This window comes from Diceros bicornis, chromosome 12 (genome assembly GCF_020826845.1).
Source record: "Diceros bicornis minor isolate mBicDic1 chromosome 12, mDicBic1.mat.cur, whole genome shotgun sequence".
Taxonomy (NCBI): Eukaryota; Metazoa; Chordata; class Mammalia; order Perissodactyla; family Rhinocerotidae; genus Diceros; species Diceros bicornis.
Window position 1 is genome coordinate 53,832,525 of NC_080751.1, and position 21,225 is coordinate 53,853,749.

General features: G+C 47.7%; 1 protein-coding gene across 1 annotated transcript in view; it reads left to right on the plus strand.

Annotated features, from left to right (window-relative positions):
- ALK (ALK receptor tyrosine kinase) overlaps positions 1–21,225 on the plus strand; it is a 693,809-nt gene that overhangs the window by 628,679 nt on the left and 43,905 nt on the right. The window contains exons 12-13 of the mRNA XM_058551519.1: positions 7,508–7,670; positions 18,116–18,266. Coding sequence (XP_058407502.1) covers positions 7,508–7,670; positions 18,116–18,266 — 314 coding nt within the window. The remainder of the gene's footprint in view (positions 1–7,507; positions 7,671–18,115; positions 18,267–21,225) is intronic.

Consider the following 21,225-nt stretch of genomic DNA (forward strand, 5'->3'; position numbering starts at 1 on the left):
GAAAATATTTTAGAAGATGACATACATCGAAGACAGGTAAAGAAGATCCAACATACAGATAACAGGAGTGCCTGAAGAAGAAAACCAAAGAAGGGGAACAAAACAAATACTGAAAGCTGTAATTCAAGAAAATTTTTCTGATTGAAACTACTTATTAAAAGAGCACACTGTGTATCTGAGAATATTGACCCAGCATGAGCAATACCAAAGGATACTCTAGTAAAATTGCTGAACCTTAAAAAAAAACAAAAAACTTTGGGCACCTAAGCAAAAGCAGCAAATGGTTTATTAGAGAATAAAATTTAGATATCATCAGAGTTTTTGACAGTAGTACTTTATACCAGAAGAAAATGGAGTAACACATTTAATATACTCAAGGGAAAAAAATATTATCAACACCCAAGAACTCAAGGAGTATTACTCCCATGAGCCTTTCCTAAGGAATCTACTTGAAAATGAGCTTCAGACAATCAAAATGATTAGAGATACATCAACCTGACTGATAAGACCATTAAACATATAATACTTGCAGAAGTAAGACTAACTAAGGACTAAATAGGAAAGAGAATCGTATGTAATGGCAGTATGTCCCAATAGTGCAGATAGAGTACAACTTCAAGAAATTATAGGAGAATGGAGAGCACATAACCAAAATAATTTTTTAACTGGTCTCAGTTTTCGTATTGATGATGGTACAATAGTAGTATTGTTACTCTGATACTATTGTGTGTATAATGAAGGACAAAGTAAATGAGTAACTATAGAATATTCTAATTCTATTATCACCTGTGTTCTTGAGAGCCAAGATTCTCAAAAATTTGTGGAAAAAGAAATACAGATGTAATATAGAAGAAGTTAAATTAAAACTCTGTAGTCCTGAATTTGGATTAGAAGTATCAATGTGAGCTTATGAGGTATTTTGTCATATACATACATGTATATTTCAAATATATGTATGTTTATACTGAAATAGATACATACACACACATATACATTTCCTAGCTCTGTCCACTAAAGAAACTTAGAAACAATCACCAATCCAGTAGCAATAAGTGTCCATAGCACCTAGATTGTGTAATTAAAATACCTTTTTCCACTAAAAACCAAGGCTTTTGATAAAATGGCTGAGTCCAGGTGTGGGGAAGAAACATTTTATCATACCAGATAGCAAGGAAGCAAAAGAACTCAGGAAGCTACCACTGACCAAAAATGGGACAATTTGAGCTTCTAAAGCATAATAATTGTGATTAATTAAAACTCAAAAATATGTTGAAATTCATGGATTCATAATATACAAACAACTAATTGGTCAACTTCAGAGGATGATAGAGAAGCAATACATTATCTTGAAACTATAAATAAGGAGAAAGAATTGAGCACTTATCCTGCCTTTCCTATATGAACTGTACCACGGGAAACCAAATAGTAGGTGCGAGGAAGCATCTCTTTATAAATACTGTATATTCCAACTAATAAATAAGAAAAAAAAGGTATAATTTGAATATCATTATTTTGCCGTTCTCGATAAATGGACCTAGGCATTAAGCTTCAACAACTGCTAACATCAACAAAAGAAAGCAATAATCATATATTGATCAGATATCTAGAAGGGGACACTGCTGCATTGTTTAAAGAGTTGAGACAGATGGTAGAACATGTTTTAACCTCCCAATGGCTACAACATATTATTTTCATTTCACCCTAATAAGGAGAACAATTTATTAATTTTCATCATGTACTCAAAAAAAGGGTTACTTTTTCCAATTTATAACAAAGAATGGCGTCATATACATTTATGGATGGGATGATTATATTTACTTGGATTTTGGTCATGATTTTATTTAACGGGATCTATGATGGCCATCAAAATGGTTCAATATGCCACAGCTCCCGTAAAGTTCAGCTCAGTCAATAGATATGGATAAAATTCAATTCCAGGGATCAGAATCAAAAAGGTACAAAAGATTCACATAAGCCATTGAGTTTTTTCTGTGGTACAACCCCATAGGCCTTCAGTATGAGGCAGATCCTTATTATTGTGATTAATAGCAATAGTTGAGAACTTATTTTCCTTTGTATCACGCTTTATTTCTTTGCATTCAATTGAGCAGATGAGATGGCTTAGCAACAGTAATAAAACCAGTATAATCACTGTCTAGCCTATTTTTTTTTAGCATTGTGCTATATATTACTAATTGATTTGTTTCTTCTTGGAGGGTGCTGCAATATACTTAAAATGAAACCCACTGCTTAATGGACTTTTCTTCACTGAGCTGTCTATAAGCAATCACTATTTTGATGTTTGTGGATCCTTTATACAATTTAGATGTGAATGAGTATTAAGCTAGGTTTCCAGTGTGTGGTATAAGAACAAGACAAAGCAGATCTTTTTTTTTTTTTTTCTTTCATAAATGAGTTTTAATACAATAGTTTTTTAAGTAGGAGAGGAGGAAAGAGCCAGGATTCCTCCCTCTCCTGCCTCCAATCCAGACTCCTCCTTGGGGGACATTTGATCCTCCTACAGCTCCACAGAACCTCAGGGACCAGTGTAGACTCTCAGCTGGGGAAATATGAGGACGCTTGTACTCTCGGATTGGCAGTTTAGCATCAAACCCACCTCACAGCGGGTCTCACTGTGACCTTGATCTTCTTTTCAAAAGCCAAGGTTTTGCCTTGTGGCCAATGACCCACTCCCTCTCTCTTATATCTCTGCTTCCTGACCTCATAAACATTCCATTTACTGGATTTCCCTTTTGACACCTCCTGGCTCCCCATGGCCTCTGGGGACCAGAGTCCTGAGGCTAGCATCTGCTTTCCCTGGCTTGTGCCCTACAGCCCACACTCTGCTAGGCTGAACTACTGTGGGTGCTACTGTGGGACTTGCTGGGGCTGAGGTCCACCTACCATGGTACCCTGACCAGACTCGCATCTGTTCCCTCATGGTGGCCTGCCTACTCTCTGGGCCTGACTTTAAATGAGCCCTAGGCTCATGGATTTAAAAGGAAAAAAAAACCCCAGACTCACAGGAAGGTTCCATGCAGATTTCCTGGTGATCCTGGCACCTTTTCAAGCTTTGAACCTCGGCTCAGAAGATCTGTGTTTAATTCCTGGCTTGACCAATTACCCACTCAGAACTGCAGGCTAGTCACTCGGCTTCTCTGAACTTGAATTTGCTGGTTTTTAAAGGGGATACCTTCAGGACTGAGAAGCATTTTCACAGGCACTGGATGTATATATGAAAGCACAGTGCCTGACTCATATTAAGTGCACAATAAATATTGAGAGGCTGCTCCCTTCGTGGGTGGAATTTACCTCTCAGGTGTCTGAGTTTAGGGCTCCCCACTCCACCCAGAAGGAAGCATAAGACAACTCAGGAAACGAATAGCTTCTACCTGGGGATCAAAGCTCACTTTGGCTTCTCCTGCCCTCTGGAACCACTGTGGCTAATTCTCTTGCCTCCCAGGTACTGAACCTGACTGCTTTGATCTACAAAGTTGTGCGCAATGCCTTCTACCCCAGATACTTCTGAAAATCAGCCTAGCCTTTGCCTTCCCTATCGTGGTTCTAACTCTACCTGCCTTAGCTTAGAGCTGATCTCATGCCTACTAGGCCTGAAGTCCTGCCAGACCCTTTCTGCTCCCAGGGTCCCCTGTTCCCAGATGCCTCCTGTAGGGCCTTCCTATGTCCACAACAATTCAAGTCTCAGGGCAATAGCCCACCTCTCAGGTAAGGATCTGGAAATTATTATAATCTGTTCCCAGCAAGCCTCAGCCCAGTGCTCAGCTGAGGGAGGCCAACACTGTGTTGGGCACCTTCAGAGGGACACTAGAAATAAGGCAGACTAGCGAATGTCCCCTTACACAAATCTACAGGAATCCACAGTTCTGGTGACTTCATCTCAAAAAAACAGATTCTAGCATTAAAGAAGCTTCTGAGAAGGATATGAGATTAGGGGCTCATGCAGGAACAATCTAAAAAGGTTGGAAGTCTTCAGGGCAGAAAGCTGGGAACGGCTTGATCACCACTGCAGAATCCTTGGACGGAGGAGGAACCCCCAATTTTGGTTCCTTCCCCAATGCTGATTTACTCAGAAAAGTCAGTTCCCTTCTCTAGAATGTTCTTTCTTCATCTGGACAACAAAGTAGGTGGGACTAGTTCACAAATCTAGTTGATTCTGGGAAGGTTTTTATATAATTTGTATATTGCACCCACCCCCACCTCAAACTAGGATCTACTGAATCTGAATCTCTAAGGTCCTAGAATCTGTATTCTTAAAGGTCCTCTGAAGGTTTGGCAAACAGAGAATTCAGTGATCTCCAAGGCCCCATCTTGCCATGACATTCTGTGATGTCTATGAGATTCCAGGGAGAGTGAACAGAGAACCAATGGGATCAACAAGACAAGCCTACACACATAAGAAAAAGGACAGACTTTGCACAATGGGCAATAAACTCAGAAACCTCCGACCCCCAAGAGGTGGTGCTGGTGGGAAACATAAATTGATTCCAAACAACTCTGGGCAGATTTATGAGGGTCATCCGAGAGAGTAGGGAGGATCACCATGTCTCAAAGGCTGCTGGGAGCAACAGAATTCTGGCTGGATGAATCACGGGTCTGACCTGGGATGGCAAATCCTCTGTTCCCATGGAATCCACTTTAGAAAGATTCCCTCTCTGGACCTTTCCATCAGAAATTGTTGAAAGTAAAAACAAAATTTTGTGCATAGAAACCACCTGAGACTAATATATGTCCACTGAGTTGGGAAAATACTGGTCCCTTTATTGAGAAACAGCCCTAGAGTCCCTCTTTTGTGGAATGAGAACATAAATCTTGAGATTGGGGTGTCTCTGCTTCTGATGATCAGAAATTGAACAGAAAGTTACACACTTTCTTAACTATATTCATTATGCATCTCTAATGTCAAATGTTATTCTAAGCACTTTGCTTAGGTCATTATCTACTACATTATTATCTCCACTTGTTCAGATTAAGAAACCGAGGCTCAGAGAGGTCTGAGCCTGAGGTCACGCAGCTAGTCAGGGGCAAATCTAGGATGAGAAAAGTTGACCCACCTGGATCCAAAGCTCATGACCCTCTTCCTACCTCACCAAATGCCCCACCTGGCCAAGAAGTAGAAGCTCAGCATGTCTGGGAATGTCTCAGAACTTTCAGAACAATGTTAACCTGGGCTGAAGGTGAGATGCTCAAGTAGGATGCCAAGCCCATACCTTTAGCTCTCTTCCTCTCCCTTATTTTGAGAAAAATAAAATGTATATATATATGTGTGTGTGTGTGTGTGTGCGTGTGTGTGTGCATATATATACATATTTTTTTCTTTCATTTCCAGGACTAAATTAACTAAATAAACTCTTATATTGCTGCCCCCAAACCCAAGCTGCTTGATGTAGGCACAGACTGGACCTGAAGAATAGGCTTCAAGGAGCTAGAGATCACGGGAAGAGTGGATTTTTCAACTCCCTTTCTGAGTTCTTCTTTTTCTCCCTGCCCCAATCCTCATCCCCAACTCACTGAGTTTAAATTCCTAGATCCTGCTGACAAGGGATCTGTTTCACAGAAACTCCCCTGGCCACATTTCCCGTTGTCAGGAGCAGCACATCTTGGGGGTAGGCAGCAGTCATTGACACAACTCAGATTTTTAGAATTTTGGGCTTTATAATGACCTTTCATAACCCTTGCTTGCTTTAATCCTCATGCAAATCCAGCCCCTATTACACATGAAGGAACTCTATCAAGGTTCTACAACCAATAAGCGATGAGCCTGCGCCCAAACCCAGGTGTTCCTGCTGATTTCAAAGCCCGTGTCCTTTCCCTTTCACCTCTGGCACAGCCCACACATATGATGTGGGCACTGGAGAGGGTTACAGGCAACAGGCCAATACAGCTCTGTTACAGTGCCTTCAGTAAAAAGTCAGTCCTCTGAATTAACAGGTTAACTCTTTGTGGTACAAATAGATCAGAAAATTAACAGTCAGCAATTCACACCGAAGAGGAATGGATTCATCACCTTCTTGCCCTTGAAATGACCTTCAGAAACCAAATAGAAATCAAGCTCTTCATTTGGAAAAAGCCTAGAAAAGTGTTGAGTACTCAGTGTTGAGTAGCTGTATGTCTTGGGACCCCAACTAGAACTTCAGTCTCCTGAGCTCGGGGCCAGGACAGTGTCACGGAAGCCCATCACAACTGGCCCAGTTTTCAGAGTATCAAAACTGCCCAGCATAATTTCAATCTGATGGCTTATAATTAGCAACTGTCTTTCATACTTGCATCATCAAATTAGTTGAAAGTCTTCAAAACATTTCACTTTAACATTTTAATGAACAAAGCTATGTACACCCAAATTAATTTTTCCATTATTTTCTGTAGATAGAATTCGACTTAATCTCTTTAAAGAGAAATAATTTCTGCAATCTTATAATGAGATTTTTGTATCTTAAGTAAAAGTAATTTATCAAGAACACATTTTTTTAAAGTTTTTGCAGGTTGTAAAAATGTTAGAATTCTGGCCAGCATGAAATCGGACAACTCCCCAAGGTCTAGCCTGGCTCAAAGAAAGTTTGAAAGGAAATGGCCCAGCGGTGATGGAGGGATGGGGTGTGCCGAGTGTTCCTGAGGCACCCGCAGAGGGCCACCTAAGGACAGTGGGTGCTCTGGGTGAGGGCAGAGCACCAGGAAGTGGCGGCAGGAAAGCAAAGACAAATGTGAGCTGCTTCCCCATTTTTTACATTCTCTGTTATATAGGGAGCCTGAAAGCTGCTTTCATTGTGTTTCAAACCCTAATGGTGGTGAATACAGAGGCTGAGCCCTGTTGAGGGCCTAACAGATAGACAAAGACTTGAGCCAGGAGTACAAGGCTTCCTGCTCCCACTACTGTCCTGGGGCCCTGGGCCAATGCAGGGTCATGGAGCTAACTCTGTGTCCAGTTTACTCTTTTGATCTTCCCCAAGCTAAGAGGATCCTATATGCAGATGTCAAACCTTTGGGAGCAGATTAAATGCAGTCACGATAGCACAGATTGAATGCCTGTTGTTTGCCCACCACTGCACTGGACACCATGAGAAACCAGGAGAGGGCCCAGCCGCTGCCTGTGTCTGTCCCACTGGAAAGGGGTCATCTCTACCTCCTCAGAACTCTCACAGTGCAGTGTTAGCCATCCATCCTAGGGCTTTTGTTTCACTGCCCTGCATTACAGTTGGTTGCATCTTTGTTGATCTCCCATAGTGCTCTGTGAGCTTCTTAAAGCCAGGATCCAAGTCTGCTCCATCTATGTCTTTCCCTTCACATCTGATCCAGGGCCCAGCACATAGTAGATTCTCAACAGAAGTTTCCAGTTTGAATGACTCTTCGGTTTTTCTTGCCCCAACCTTGGTGCCATCTTGGAACATGGGTTTGGGGCCATGGAGCAAATGGCTCAGAAGCAGCCCAGGGAGGCCCATGATGGAGGGATAGCCAGGCCAAGTGAGTGACTGCCTTTCCTCTTATGCCGTAGTTCACTGGCTCTTCACCACATGCGGGGCCAGCGGGCCCCACGGCCCTACACAGGCCCAGTGCAACAACGCCTACCGAAACTCCAACCTGAGCGTGGTGGTAGGAAGCGAGGGCCCCCTGAAGGGCATCCAGACCTGGAAGGTTCCAGCCACTGACACCTACAGGTGTGTATGAAGGAGGGGGAGGCTGGGGGGCAGATCCACCCTCCTGAAGAGGACTGGGGTCCTGCCTGTGGGTGCATGCCCCCGGGGTGCCTGGCAAGCCAAGGCTCATAGGTCATGGACTCTGGCCCATAGTGGGATGTAAGGGATGCAGATGGGGAGATTTGGGATAATGGAATATGGTAACAAAGGAAGATGTGTCCTCTGTCCTCAAGGAGCCCACAGACTATTTGTGGAGATAATATGCATGCATGAGCTTTCTTCAGAACATTGTTTGTCTTTATCATTAATAATTATAGTTATAGTGGGCTGTTCTTTGAATATTACTTGATGCTGTCCCAACGAGTCAGTGCATGTAAAAATGTTTGGGAGGGGCTGGCCCCGTGGCGTAGTGGTTAAGTGCGCGCGCACCGCTTGTCAGGCCATGCTGTGGAGGCCTCCCATATAAAGTGGAAGAAGATAGGCACAGATGTTAGCCCAGGGCCAGTCTTCCTCAGCAAAAATGAGGAGGATTGGCACGGATGTTAGCTCAGGGCTGATCTTCCTCACAAAAAAAAAAAATGTTTGGGAAACAAAAGTATGACATGAAAGGTGATGTTCTTATCCTTGAGCCTCTTTTCCTGAGCCTTCGCTGTTCACAAGTAAAGCAACTGTTCTTGCACTCTTGTCCCATGGCCAACCCCAACCGTGCAGTATTCCACTAGAGCAAGGAGGGAGGCCCAACTCTGCTGGGCCACTTAGCTAAGCGAAGCTCATGGCAAGGCTTAGACCACTGCTTCTCAGCCTTGAGCCGGCATCGGAATGACTGGGGGGCTGGTCGAAAGACAGATTGCTGGCCCCACTTGCAGAGCATCTGGTTTTATAGGTCTGGAGTGGGGTCTGAAAACATGAATTTCTAACAAGTTCCCGGATGCTGCTGATGCAGCCCCTGAGAACCACAGAGTTCCATCAAACCCTTGACTGTAATCCTCCTGCTGCTTGATGGCATGGGCAAGGCCAGTGCTGCAATCCTCATGTGACAAATGAGGAAACTGAGGCCCAGAGTGTCAGGATCCTCCCCATGTCCCACAGTCCAGAAATCACCTGCAGCCCTAGTCTTCTGAGGTGCATCCTTGCTGAGGCTCCTGCCACCACACAAGGCCAGGCTGTTTAAACAGGAAGCATCGTAATTATGCTCTTGCTGGTGTGAATGCCCCCTAGAGGCAGAACACAGTGGGGAGTGAGCTCTGCTTCCCCTCCCGCAACCCCCAGCCCCCAGCACATCCTCAGCCCCCTGGGAGGGAAAGGGGCTTCTCCAGTTGCTCTGTTTTCTGTGCAGTCCCACCCCTGGGACCTCAGCGTAAATGTGTTTCGGGGAGAGCCCTAAGTGCTTTTTAAATGACATTCTGGGCAGGAGTGCAGTAACAAGGTTTGGCTGCTATCAGATTAGCTGCTCTAGGTCCCACACATCCTCAGTAAATGGCTGAAGACACCCGGCCACCTCTGGCCCCACCACACTGAGCAGGCCAGGCCTCCCTTCCTGCCTGGGTCATCCACTGATGCACTGTCCCAGAGAGAAGGGAATGAATGTTTGCTGGGACCCGCCAGGTATTTCTCCTTCTGGCAGTGAGGTAGATCTCATGACTTGTTATTACTGATAGTCCCTTGTCTCCATATGAGGAAACTGGAGTCAGAGAAGCTTAGCAGCTGATCTAAGGCCACTCAATCAGTGACAGAGCTAGAATGTGCACCCAGGGCCCTCTGGCTCAAAGTCTGCATGTTCTTTCCACTAAGACCCACACCTGGACTCTGAGAGGCATGCAGGAGACAGGATGAATGGGAAAGGGGGGGTGGGCATAGGAAGCATGCACTACCCACCTCCAGGAAGCCTCTGGAAATGAAAGCCTGGGAGGAGAGGGCCCACCACCTGAAGGGATAGCGGCCAGCCCAGCCCTCGGTGCAGATCCCCATATGTAAAAACAAAGTGAAGAAGAAAGAGGAGCTGTAAGGCAGACAGAGACATCAACAGCAAACCCCAAGACCCGTTGTCCTATCCCTGCCCAGGGCAACTCCCAAGCCAACCTGGCTAGAAGTCCCTTGCTGCCTCTCCCACAAAGACGGATAAACAGGAGACGCCACATATGGGGGTCCTCTTGGGCTACATTCCCCCTGAGACAGTGTGAATCAGACCCACTTCCAAACTCGAGCAGGTTCTGTAGCTCTTGAGGCTCTGTTTCCCCATCTGTACAAGGGGGCTGGGGGTTTGCTAACACCTGCCCAGCTGGTTGCGAAAGTCATGTACAAGTTCCTCGCACAATGCTGCGCGTGCTGCGTGCTCCCTGGCCTGTGGGCAGAGAAATCAGCTAGAGCAACCACAGTGTCAGGCAGCAGGCAGCGGCCAGACAGCATTTCAGGAGCAGATTGATTCCACGGACAGTAGTTCCTAACTTCTCTGCTTCCAAGGACTTGTTTCTGACTTCCTCAAATGGGGCCCATGATTTGAAAGATTTTGCCTGCCAAACTGCACTTATTAAATAATAATTAGTTCATTTTCCCATTTTTTATTAATCACAGCCATATCTAAGTCTAGCCAGGTTTCTGATCTGCGTGAATTGCCACAGTATTGCCACACTGCATTGATATAATCCCAGCCCAAATGGGAGAACTGTTTCCATTTCTCTCTTTGGAATGTTGACACTAGCTGGCAGCCCCCAGCATTGCCTGGTGAATGCTCATTGGAAACATACACAACGAGCCATTTTTCTGTTGAATCAGGACACTTTGAGGTGTCCAAATTGGTATTGGGGACATTTTGATCTCCAAGACTCTGTTGAACTGGCCTGAGATAGCACCATATCAAAATGGAAGAAGCAAAACCGAGAAACATTAGGTTTGGGTTTTTGTTGTTTTTGTCGAGTCTTTGTTTTTTAACCCAATAAAGGCTGTAACAGATATTCCTGACCTCACCTTATGCTTCACCCTGGGTGAAGCCCAGGGCTTGGGCAATAATGTCTGCTGGTCACATAACTTCATTTTCAAAGAAGCAGACCATTTAATGATTTGCTTTTTAGACCACATCAAAATGTCCCCAAGTCGGAATATCTGTGTTAAGTCAGGTGGCCTTGTTCTGAAAGACATTTTCTCCATATTAACTAATTCTTATTTAGCAAGTGCAGTTCATCTAGTGAGATAAACATGGGGCACACTAGAGGACGTGAGAAAAAGGTGCTTGGAAACCGAAAGGTTGGGAGCATTTCTTAGGGAATCCATCTATTCCTGGAAGAGTGTGAGCACTCAACTAGTGCTGTCCGGCTGCTGCAGAGGCCTGGCACTCCAGCTGACTTCTACCTGCTGGTCAGAGAGGTGAAGGAAAGGGATCTCACACTTATCAAGCACCTACTGTATGCCAAGATGAGGCCATCATTGCCTGGGGCTTCCTCAGAGATGCGTACAGGTGAAAGCACCCCCACTCTTAACTGATCATTTATCCTGGGCCCATCTCCCACCCTCTACTGCTTTGCCCACCACCACAAAGGAAGAGGCCCAGAAAGAGACAAAGGAAGGAGAGGCTGGGGAGAAGGGGGCCGCAGGCTGGGGTGGGTATTCAGGGGCGACACCTAAATCCCATCCCCCCCCCCCCTTTCCTGGGCTTCTCCTTCCCCTGGATTCACCATTTCCTCTGTGAAAACAGGAGAAGTGAGGCAGTCACTCTGTTCAAGTACCTATGTCCTGGTGTCCAGGCCTGCTCCCCTTCTGCTTTGCAAATCTCAGTGGGCCACATTTCGCATCTATTAGGACACAGCCTGACACAAAGTATATAAAGGTGAACAGGATCCACTCTCTGCCCAAGAGGAGCCCCAGCCAATGGGGTGGTGGATGTAAGAACGAAGCATTTCAGTGTGAGGTAGAGAGTCCTACAGTGGAGGTTTACACAAGGCACTGCTGTCAGAGTCCAGGGGAAAGGACCAGCTCATGAATGTCTTCCACAGAGACAGAGACCTGAGTTAAGTCTTGGAGGCGATGGAGTTGTCTACAAAGAAGAGGGGCGGGCCTTCCTGGTGGAAGGAGCACCAGGGGCAAATCCTGGCTGGTGGGAGCAGAGGCAGGACCTGGCCCTGGGGCTGGAGCCTCCCTTCCCAAATGCCTTTAGCTCCCTCTGGTGATGGCAGGAGAGTGGTCATGAGAGAAACAAGCCTGGAGGCAGGGAGAGCAGAGGGAAGGCTGCTGCGGTCACCCAGGCAAGAGTCAGAAAGGGCTAAACCAGGGCAGGGGAAACATGGATTGAGGGGAGGGGCAGGGCCAAGAAGTGTTGGGGAGGTAGAATCAGCATGATTGGAGGATTGGGGAGGAGGCAATGCCCAGAATGACAGCCATGCCTGAGGGGCTGAGGAAGCCAGGACAATGAGTGACAGCTGCCATCTCAAGGAGCTTGATTGAGAAGGACAGATGGGGATTAGGCTAATGGCGAGAGGGGAACCTGATTAAGGGAGATTTCTGGGTCATTGTTCTGAGTGATGACGTCTGGAGTGTGCCATGGGGGTGGGTGGCTGAAGTAGAGCACAAAAAGAGCACGGATTGTGGGGTATGTGCTGGGGTGGGCGAGATCCTCAGCCTCACCATAAAATAGAGATAGCTGCTGACAGAGCCCAGCTCCCAGGACTGCTGGGCATTTAGTGCGATTCTGTGGGTGACGGAATCCACACTCAGTAGATGTCGGGAGCCATCTCTCACTCTTCCTGACTTCTCCTCTTCATCCATCTCTCTCTCCTTTCAGCCTGCCTTCCATCCTTCCTTCTTTCCTTCTTTCCTTCCTTCCTACCTCTCTAGGACTCAGCATCCTTTCCAGCCCTGAGTCTTCACCTCTTTTCCCACATACACACACACACACGCAGATCATCTATAAAAACATTTGTCAAGCACAGCCCACAACTCCTGTTGGCATTCTCTCATGGTTCACTTGTTCCTCAGTCATTACGTACAAGAGGCCCCAAATCCCAGCTGGAGCCAGCAAATCCTGCCAGCTGACCTGGGCTACAGCTATTCCTGATGGTCTCTATCACTGCCACTCCTTTCCTCACCTGGCTCCAGGGACCAGAGTGTGCAGCTGGATGACACCATCATTCAACCCAATCCACAAAGAGCCGTGGGGATCCTACTGTGTGCTGGCTGCTGAACCATGGTGCTCCTACTGTGTGCTGAGCACTGAGCCATTGATTTCCTACTGTGTGCCAGGCTCTGAGTAGGTGCCACAGGACTTGCAGAGGGGACTGAGAATCTGGAGCCTCACAGTCTTTGGAAAGACCACAGCACGGAAAAGTTAAATAACAGTGCACAATGCCAGTGACGTTCTAGACAATTGTAGAAGAGAGTCACAAGACATGATTAATTGCCAAAGTAATTGTGCAGATAGCCATCACTGTGAAGAGCACGGAGCAGGGAAAGTCAGAGGCGTGGGTGATTGTGCAAAGATCAATGGGCTGCAGGCAGAATGGAGTTGGGTCCAACTTCTGCCACCAACATAGCATGTGGCCTTGAAAGTGTGCTTTCGCCCCCTACAGTGGCCCCATCTGTAGAGGGAGGGGTTGTAGAGAGGGGTCACCGAGATCTCCTCCGGCTCTGATATTCCCAGGTGCTTAGGGCTGTTCTGGTCAAGAAGGTTGTAGGGAAGAAGTGGACGATGAGCCTTGCTCTTTGGTGCAATCGCCAATGCAATGCAATTGGTGCCCAAGAATGGAACTTGGGCAGCAAGGAGCACATGCCTCCACAACTGGCCCTTCACTGCTGACCCCCAGAGGTGTCTCCTGGTGGCTCAGATGCCTCATCTGCATAATACGACTGTACATCTGAACAGAAATTTCCAATGACCAAGCCCTGTACACACTCACACATCCCCTGTGCTCACAATAACCCTGTCCGGTAGGATCTTACTAACGTGATTTCACAGAGGAGGAAACAGAGGATCGGAGGAGGGAAAGAGACTAGCCCAAGTCCCACTGGCAATTAGAGGCAGAGCCCAGAGTGGGGTGCAGGGGAGAAATGAAGTGCGTCAAGCTTCTCCAAGTGGCGTCGGCTCCCTCCCTCCCCTCTACCGCCCCCCAGCATCCTCTCGGAGGTGTGGGGCCAACACTGCCGTTGTGCTGCACACCAGCTGTGCTCTCATTTCATGATCCGGCAGGCAGCCACTTTGATTTGTTGCTAATTCTTTGTTTAAAAAAGATTCACAACTCAATTACATCAGGTAACAATAGCTCACAGTCAATAATACAAAACGCAAACCCAATAAACATCCATTCTGACCAGGGGACATGGATTTAGAAGAGGAAAAACAAAAAAAATTATAGCATCAGCTCGTTGAGAACAGTATCTTATAATTTCCAGTAAATTGGAATCACTGCGTGTCATTTTCCCCATTTGAGTGGCAGGTATATTAATTTGTTGTCATTCATCAACCACCAAAAATAAATTGTTTACGAGGGGTGGAGAGAAAGCTTCAGAGCTTCAGGCTGTGGTTATTATTCTGGCACGAGTTTGTCTAACGTGATTCATATGGTTCCAGCGTCTTCAGAAGTGCCAAGGCTGGCCTGTGCTCCCACTGGCTCCTTATAGAGGTGGGTCATGGGTGAAACTGAGCAGCCTTGACTCCAGGTCCCCTCGGCCACACCCTGCTCCACCTCTTGTCCTGCTCTCTAGAAATCAGAGCCTCATTCACTCACCCCTTTCTGCCTCCCAGAAGTCACCCCTGGGAGAGGAGTGGACAGGCTCACCCCCCAGGGTACGTCAGGACAGCAGCGACTATTTGTTGCTCCCTGGGTACCCTCCAGGTGCTGAATTAGGTCCCTTATAGACATTATCTCATTTAATTCTCACAACAACCTTCAAGGTAGGTATTATTATCCCCCTTTTATAGGTGGGGAAAATGGAGCTCAGAGAGGGTAAATAACCTACCCAAGGTCACACAGCTAATGAGGAACACTGGCAGGGCCAGGCCCAGGAGAGGTCAGCAAGGTGCCTCGGACACAAAATTTAAGGAGGCACTGGCTCTCAGGGTGAGAGCCCTGAGTACTGGGTCGGCCCATGAGAGGGAGGTGCCTCACCCCACCCCTGACCCTGAGTAACAGAGCTTGAATTTGGATCCCGGTCTCTCTGCATTCAAGCCCATGCTTTTTTCACTGTGGCACAGCCCACTCCAGAGATCAGCCTTGTAGTAGGAGCAACTAGAAGCTTCCAAAGGAGTGAAGCTCTATGGTGGGATGTGAGGTCTCAGAGGGCTGGTGAGGCAGGCCTATTTCCCCACACTAGTCCAGGCAGGCAGTTGCCTGCCCCCCGTGACTTGAAGCCAGTCCCTAGTCCAGGCTGGAAACGCGACCATCATACGGGAAAGGAAAATCCAGCTGCTGAGGCCTGGTTGTCAAGCTCCACCGTCTACTCTGGAATCTATACAGCTGAGTCCTACCTTTTACTTGGCATCTGTTTGCAGTCTTTTCAAATACACTGCTTATCCCCGTGAGGGCAGGGTCCTTGTCCTCCTTTCTTTTCTTGGTAGGGGAAGCGGAGGCTCCAAGAGGTAACCACGTTGCCCCAAGTCACACAGCCAGCAGAGCACCCAGCGTATGACTCAGAGCTCGGGCTCTTTCCAGCCCACCTCATGGCCAACAACTAGGTCAAGACCTAGGTGGGGCTGGCGTTCAGATTTGGCTGGGGCAGGAGAAGTAGGAAAGAAGACTTAGGGAGGAAAAAAGGAGTCAAGAACAAACTTCTAAAATATAATGATTTGTCTAAATTTAAACATGTGAAAGAGTTCAGAATGATTCATAATGCATGCAGATTGATGCAGATGACTATGCAAATGATGCAAAAAGGGATGAGAAGGGTACCGCTTACCTCTCAGCCATAAGCTGGAGTGGGTAGGAAAGGACTCCGTCTCGGGCAGCAGTTTTCCAAGCAAACCACAGCTTCAGGTTGAAAAGACTTTCTCATGCAACCTGACAAAGCCCCAGAAACCCGAGCCATGAGCAGGACAGAGGGGGGCCCATCCACATTGCTATCTCTTGACTCCACACAGACAGTCTCTGGACCCCCACTGCTCTCACCACCCCCTGCCCCAGGCTTCTGTTCTCGGAGCTAAATCTGCTTGCTTTCCTTTCAACAATAAGCCTTCCTTTTTCCTCAGCCTTTTAATTGTCCTTATCACCTTCTCCATTTCTCATGGATCAGGAGCAAGGGTTTGGCTGAGGGGCTGAGGGAATTAGGATGGACAGTAGCTTCTTAGACCACCCTCACTGTGCGGCCATGTAAGCCTCACAGCAGCATATCAGAGAGGAAATGGCCTCTATGAGGGGAAATGTGGGGGGTTTGGACCAGCTGATCAGCTGCCACTGGTCAGCTGTGTGGCCTCAGATGAGTTACTTAATCCCTCTGAGCCTCAGTTTCCTCATCTGGCAAATGAGACTACTAACATCTCCTGTTTATGGCTGTTGGGGGATGTCACGTGCATTCATGCCTGGCACGTTGTAGGATGCTCAGGAATTGGCCCCCACTTCCCTCTGCAGACCTATAACCCCTGCCTCCCCACTTCAGCCACCTGCTGCAGTCAGACATACCACGGGCTTTCCTGCCTCTTCACTTCCGTTCACCAAAACCTGACTCCTACCCTCCATCTCTTCCTGCTTGTCTGAGAGTCCTACCCATCCATCATCTCCACCTTAAAACCAACTTCAAACCTCCACCCCTACCCCCGCAACCAACCAAGACCTGCAGCGTGCCACTGCCTCTGACGCCTGTCACAGTCATCTGTCTCCCTCCTGGGCCCTGAGCACCTGATGGCCCTGACTTTGTGCAGAGATTTGCCCCTTTCTCAGAGCTTTCGCCCCATTATCTCCTTTTGATGTTGAACCTCCCTATTACCCTGTGAGTTCCGAAAAGAAGATAGGGTTCCTCTTTGACTAGGAAGAAGCTGGGACTCTGAGAGGACACACAGCTAGGAAATGGTCCACTCTGATCATGGAACCCCAGATCCCTTTGGTCCCTCCACCTTGCCTCCCCAATGTAGCCCTTATGATGAGATTTCTCTTTGCATAACTATGACTATCTCCCCACTTTCTTTGTAAGCCCCTTGAGGGCCTGGAGCCCATCTCAGATCTCCTCTTATGCACACAGCTTTATGCCACATCTGGCTTGCAGTGGGCTCTGATCAGTGCCTGGCAGGGCGATGGGCACCAGACTCTCCTTTGCCCTCCAAGGAGACCTCAGCTTCTCACCTGCTGCATTAGCCATCAGCCAGCCCTCCAGGCTTGTCTCTGCAGAATGGGCCTGAGCTCCGCCTTAGGAGAGCCCCCAGGAGGCCCCTCGCACATTTGGAACATGGGATATTTTCTAGAATTATAGGTGGAAAAGCCACGTGTGTGCACATGAGCAAAGCCGCCTTACATCTCTTTCGGAAAGCTTTTCGTAAAGGACATTGGATCTGAATGCGTGGGGACATGAAAACCTCCCGAGTCCCTTTCCCTGGCAGCTGGTCTCTGGGGAGGCATTTGTAGCTGGTCCCCTCGCTCTCTTCAAGACACACAGCTCTTCTGACACGGTCCACCAGTTGCATTCTTTTTTTCCCATCCATACATGACTTCATCTCAACAACCTAAGAGGCAGCAGAAATAATCCCATGTCCCCACACTCTGTTTTTATTTTCGTCATGATTTGTTGTTTGTTGTCTGCATGCATATTGCTCCAGAAGGAGTTACTGGCGGGATGGGAATAAACAGTCGGTGCTCACAAACACCACTCTCGTCAATCATTCCATGTGGGACCACCTTGTGTCTAGACCTCGTGGGGAGACTTTAAAACTCTGTACCAAGGCAATCACTGCTACTTCCACCATTGATAATCATCATCATCATAAATACTTATTGAGTGCTTATCATGTGCCAGGCACAGTACTAAGACTACGTGTCTTAATTCTTTTAATCCTCACAACACACATGGGCTAGAAGGTAGGTTCTCTTACAATCCCCATTTTACAGATGTGGAACAGAGAAGTTAAGTTACTTGTCTAAAGTCAGATGAGTCCTTTGATCTTGGACAGGGAGAGAAATCCATAATGGGAAATCCCAGGTATCCAGGGCACCAGCACCCCAACACCCCACATTAATGCAGGCTCTCCCTGTCCTCCCTCTCTCTCTTTCTCTCTCTCCAAGCCCCCCATTCTTCTCCCTCTTTCTCTCTTGCACCCTTTACTAGTTCTTTACCTTCCTAGCTCTGTGAATGGGGCAATTCCCTGGCCCTCTCTAGATCTGCCTGTCCTCTCCTGACAGTGGAGAGAGGAGCCCTCCCTGCTGACCTCATGGGCTGATGTGGGTGAGAACCCTCAGGACTGGGACGGTGGTGCACTTGGCCCACTAGAAGCTGCTGGGTTGGCAGGAAGGGGGTTGGTCTTCACACCAGGGAAGGATCCCATGTGCTTTGTCCCATTGCAGCATCTCGGGCTATGGAGCCGCCGGCGGGAAAGGCGGGAAGAACACCATGATGCGGTCCCACGGCGTGTCTGTGCTGGGCATCTTCAACCTGGAGAAGGACGACACACTGTACATCCTGGTCGGGCAACAGGGGGAAGACGCCTGCCCCAGCGTAAGTGCCCAGAGCAGGGGTTTCTCCTCCACACTCACTAGGACCCAAGCAGGCCCCTCAGAGGGCACCAAGGCTGGACACACTCCCTCTGGGGGCTCACGTTCACAGATGGCAGGACTCGCCCCTTGCCGCTCCCTTTCCAGGGCCATTTGGGTGCATGGGAAAGCGGGTGGTGTGGCTGTTGGGATTTCACATCCCCACAGGGACCAAGGCTGAGGCATGAGTTTCATGAGCAACCCTTAAAACTGAAGAACTGAATCCTACTTGAATGGGGAAATGGTTGTTCTCAGCAGAAGTAGGAGTTGAAGCCCACTTCCTAAACTTTCTTGCTAGGGCACCGTTGTCTTCAGCCATATTATAACCAGGAAAGCACCAGGTTAAACATTTCTTGTTCAGCTCAAAATCACAGACTCATAGCCACATGTATGTACATAAATGAGTAGAAAAAGTTCTGAAAGATACAGATAACAGTGGTTGCTTCGAGGAGGGGACTGGGGTTGAGGGGACTTTGTCAGTAATGTCTAATATTGTTACAAAGAGAATGCATTCATATATTATTTGTTATTTGTGTGATTAAAAATAAAAGTAAAAAAAATTGGAAAGCACCGACTCAGAGCTGGAAGACCATGTAGTGCACTTCCCCCATTTTACAGATGAGAAAAGGGAGACCACTGAGGTGAAGGGACTTGTCCAAAGCAGCTCGCAGCGCAGCACAGAGAAGGGACTCTGGCTCCTGTTTTTGCTGCCCCACACTTGCTTGGGCCTCAGTTTCTATAGCCTTTTTCCCTTTTTCACCTACAGCCCACCACTTGACAAGCCAGACTGCCATTCTCTGCAGCCCCAGAGACAGCCTGTCATTCTGGTTCCTGACCCCACTGGGGTGTCCAGCTGTCAAAGAGGGACAGCTCCAACAGCAGGACTTAAGAAAGCTGTTAGTGGTCTAAAATTACCAGGAGAAGGAGACAGTGAAGACTAGTAAAGCATAGCCATGCAAACTCCCAGCGCCCCAGTTGTTTGCCTCTTGCCTGTGTCTGGGGGAGGCAGGACCCTGGCCTTGCTGGCTGTCCTGGAGGAACTCGGCACCTGCAAGATGTGTCTCCTCACTGGGCCAGGCCCCACCCTCACCTGAAGGCCAGTTTCTGGCCTGGTGGGCAGGGCCTGGGAAGGGAGCTGGTTCTAGTGCCCAGGACCCAGGGCTTCTTCTCCAGGAAATTATTTGAGATCAGCTTTGGAAGACAGATGTGGGAACAAAGGCTATTGAGAAAGCATTTCAGTTCCACAAAATTAACTCAGGGCTCCTAAGAGCTAGGCCCCAGGCTGGGAGCTAGGAGTAAAGCACAGCGATCCCCCACCCCCACTTTACAGGGTTAAAACAAAGCAACAGGAGTAAGCTAGGCAGGTGCAGCCTTGTGCGTGAGAACTGTCTGGACTCCAACTTTTATTTAGCAGCTATAATCAGGACTTTCCAACCTGATATAATATATTAAGTCATTAAATTACAGGCTACTGTAATTTTCACAGGAATTTATTGAGTGCTAATGTAATTCTCTCATCTAAGCGGAAAGATTGCATTGAGTTCTGCAAGGGACTTTGACTTGATTGGATTGTAATCAGTTATGTCTTTTCACAGGACTGCATCCTTTTTTTTTTTTTAATTCAATTGTAATCTACTTGTTCCTCTGGGTTGTTGCACTTTATCATTTCATTAATCAACCTACTTGCTCTCAAACTTTGTGGACGCGCAGGGAGAGTGCCAAGGAAGCTGATTCTCAGCCAGGGACCGAGGGCGGCCCTCTCTGCTGGTCGGGCGGGCATAACATGGGCCCTGGGGGAAAGCAATTGGTCTTCTAGGTTGCTCCACACCTCCACCCCCCAGGAGTCACTGTGAGAGGGAGAAAGAAAGGCCATTTACAGGCGCCACCTCAATCTCCACTCCTCCCTACGCAGAAGAACGATGTCTAGAGAGGATCCTCCATAGAATGAAACAGACCCAAGAATTAAACTGCAGGATTTGGCAGCTTTGCTGGTTCAACTGCACATCTGTGTGCAATCGCTATTCCTTTGTGCCTGGCCACTCCTGAGCCCAGAATGGGCTCCAGCTGCTGGAGACCCCACACACATCCCCCTCAGCCCACTTCTCCAGTTCCTTCCTAGCCTCATCTGGTGGCATGACTCAGGGGCTTCTCAACGTCAGCACTAGCGACATTCTGGAGCAGATAATTCTTTGTGATGGGGCTGTCCTGTGCACTGTAGGCCGTTTAGCAGCGTCCCTGGCCTCTGCCCACCAGATGCCTGTAGCATCCGCCAATAACGACAATCAAAAATGCATCCAGACATTTCCAAATATCCCCAAGGGAGCAAAATCACTGGTCTGATTGTTAAATCTCACCATTACCATCACTCACAAGGGAAAATTGTGAGGGGCCAGCCCACACCCAGCCAGCTCCCAACTCATTCAAATGTATTCAGCAAATATTTATTGAGTCCCTACTGTGTGGCAGTCACTGTTCTAAGAACTTGGGATACATCCATGGACAGAAGATCTTTGCTCTCAAGGAGCTTCCATTCATGCTTGGGGAGGAGGGATGAGCAGACAATAACTAGGAAACATAAATTAATCAGAACATCCAAAAGTGAAAGTGTCAGGGGAACAGAAGCAGGGTAAAGGGAGTCAAGTGTGCGCGGCAGGCTGTAATTTTAAATAAGGTGGTCACGGGAAGCCTGTTGAAGAAATGACAGCTGAGCAGAGCCCTGACAGAGGTGAAGGGTTGAACCAGGAGTCTGGGGACTCCAGCAGAGCAGAGGCCAAGTCCCTGAGGTGGGAGCGAGCCTAGTGTACTCAAGAACAGCCAGGATGACTGGAGGGAGCAAGAGAGTAGGTGAGAGATGAGGTCAGAAGTAATGGGGACCAGATCGGGCCATCATAAGGACATATTTAAGCCATAGGAGCGTTTTGAGC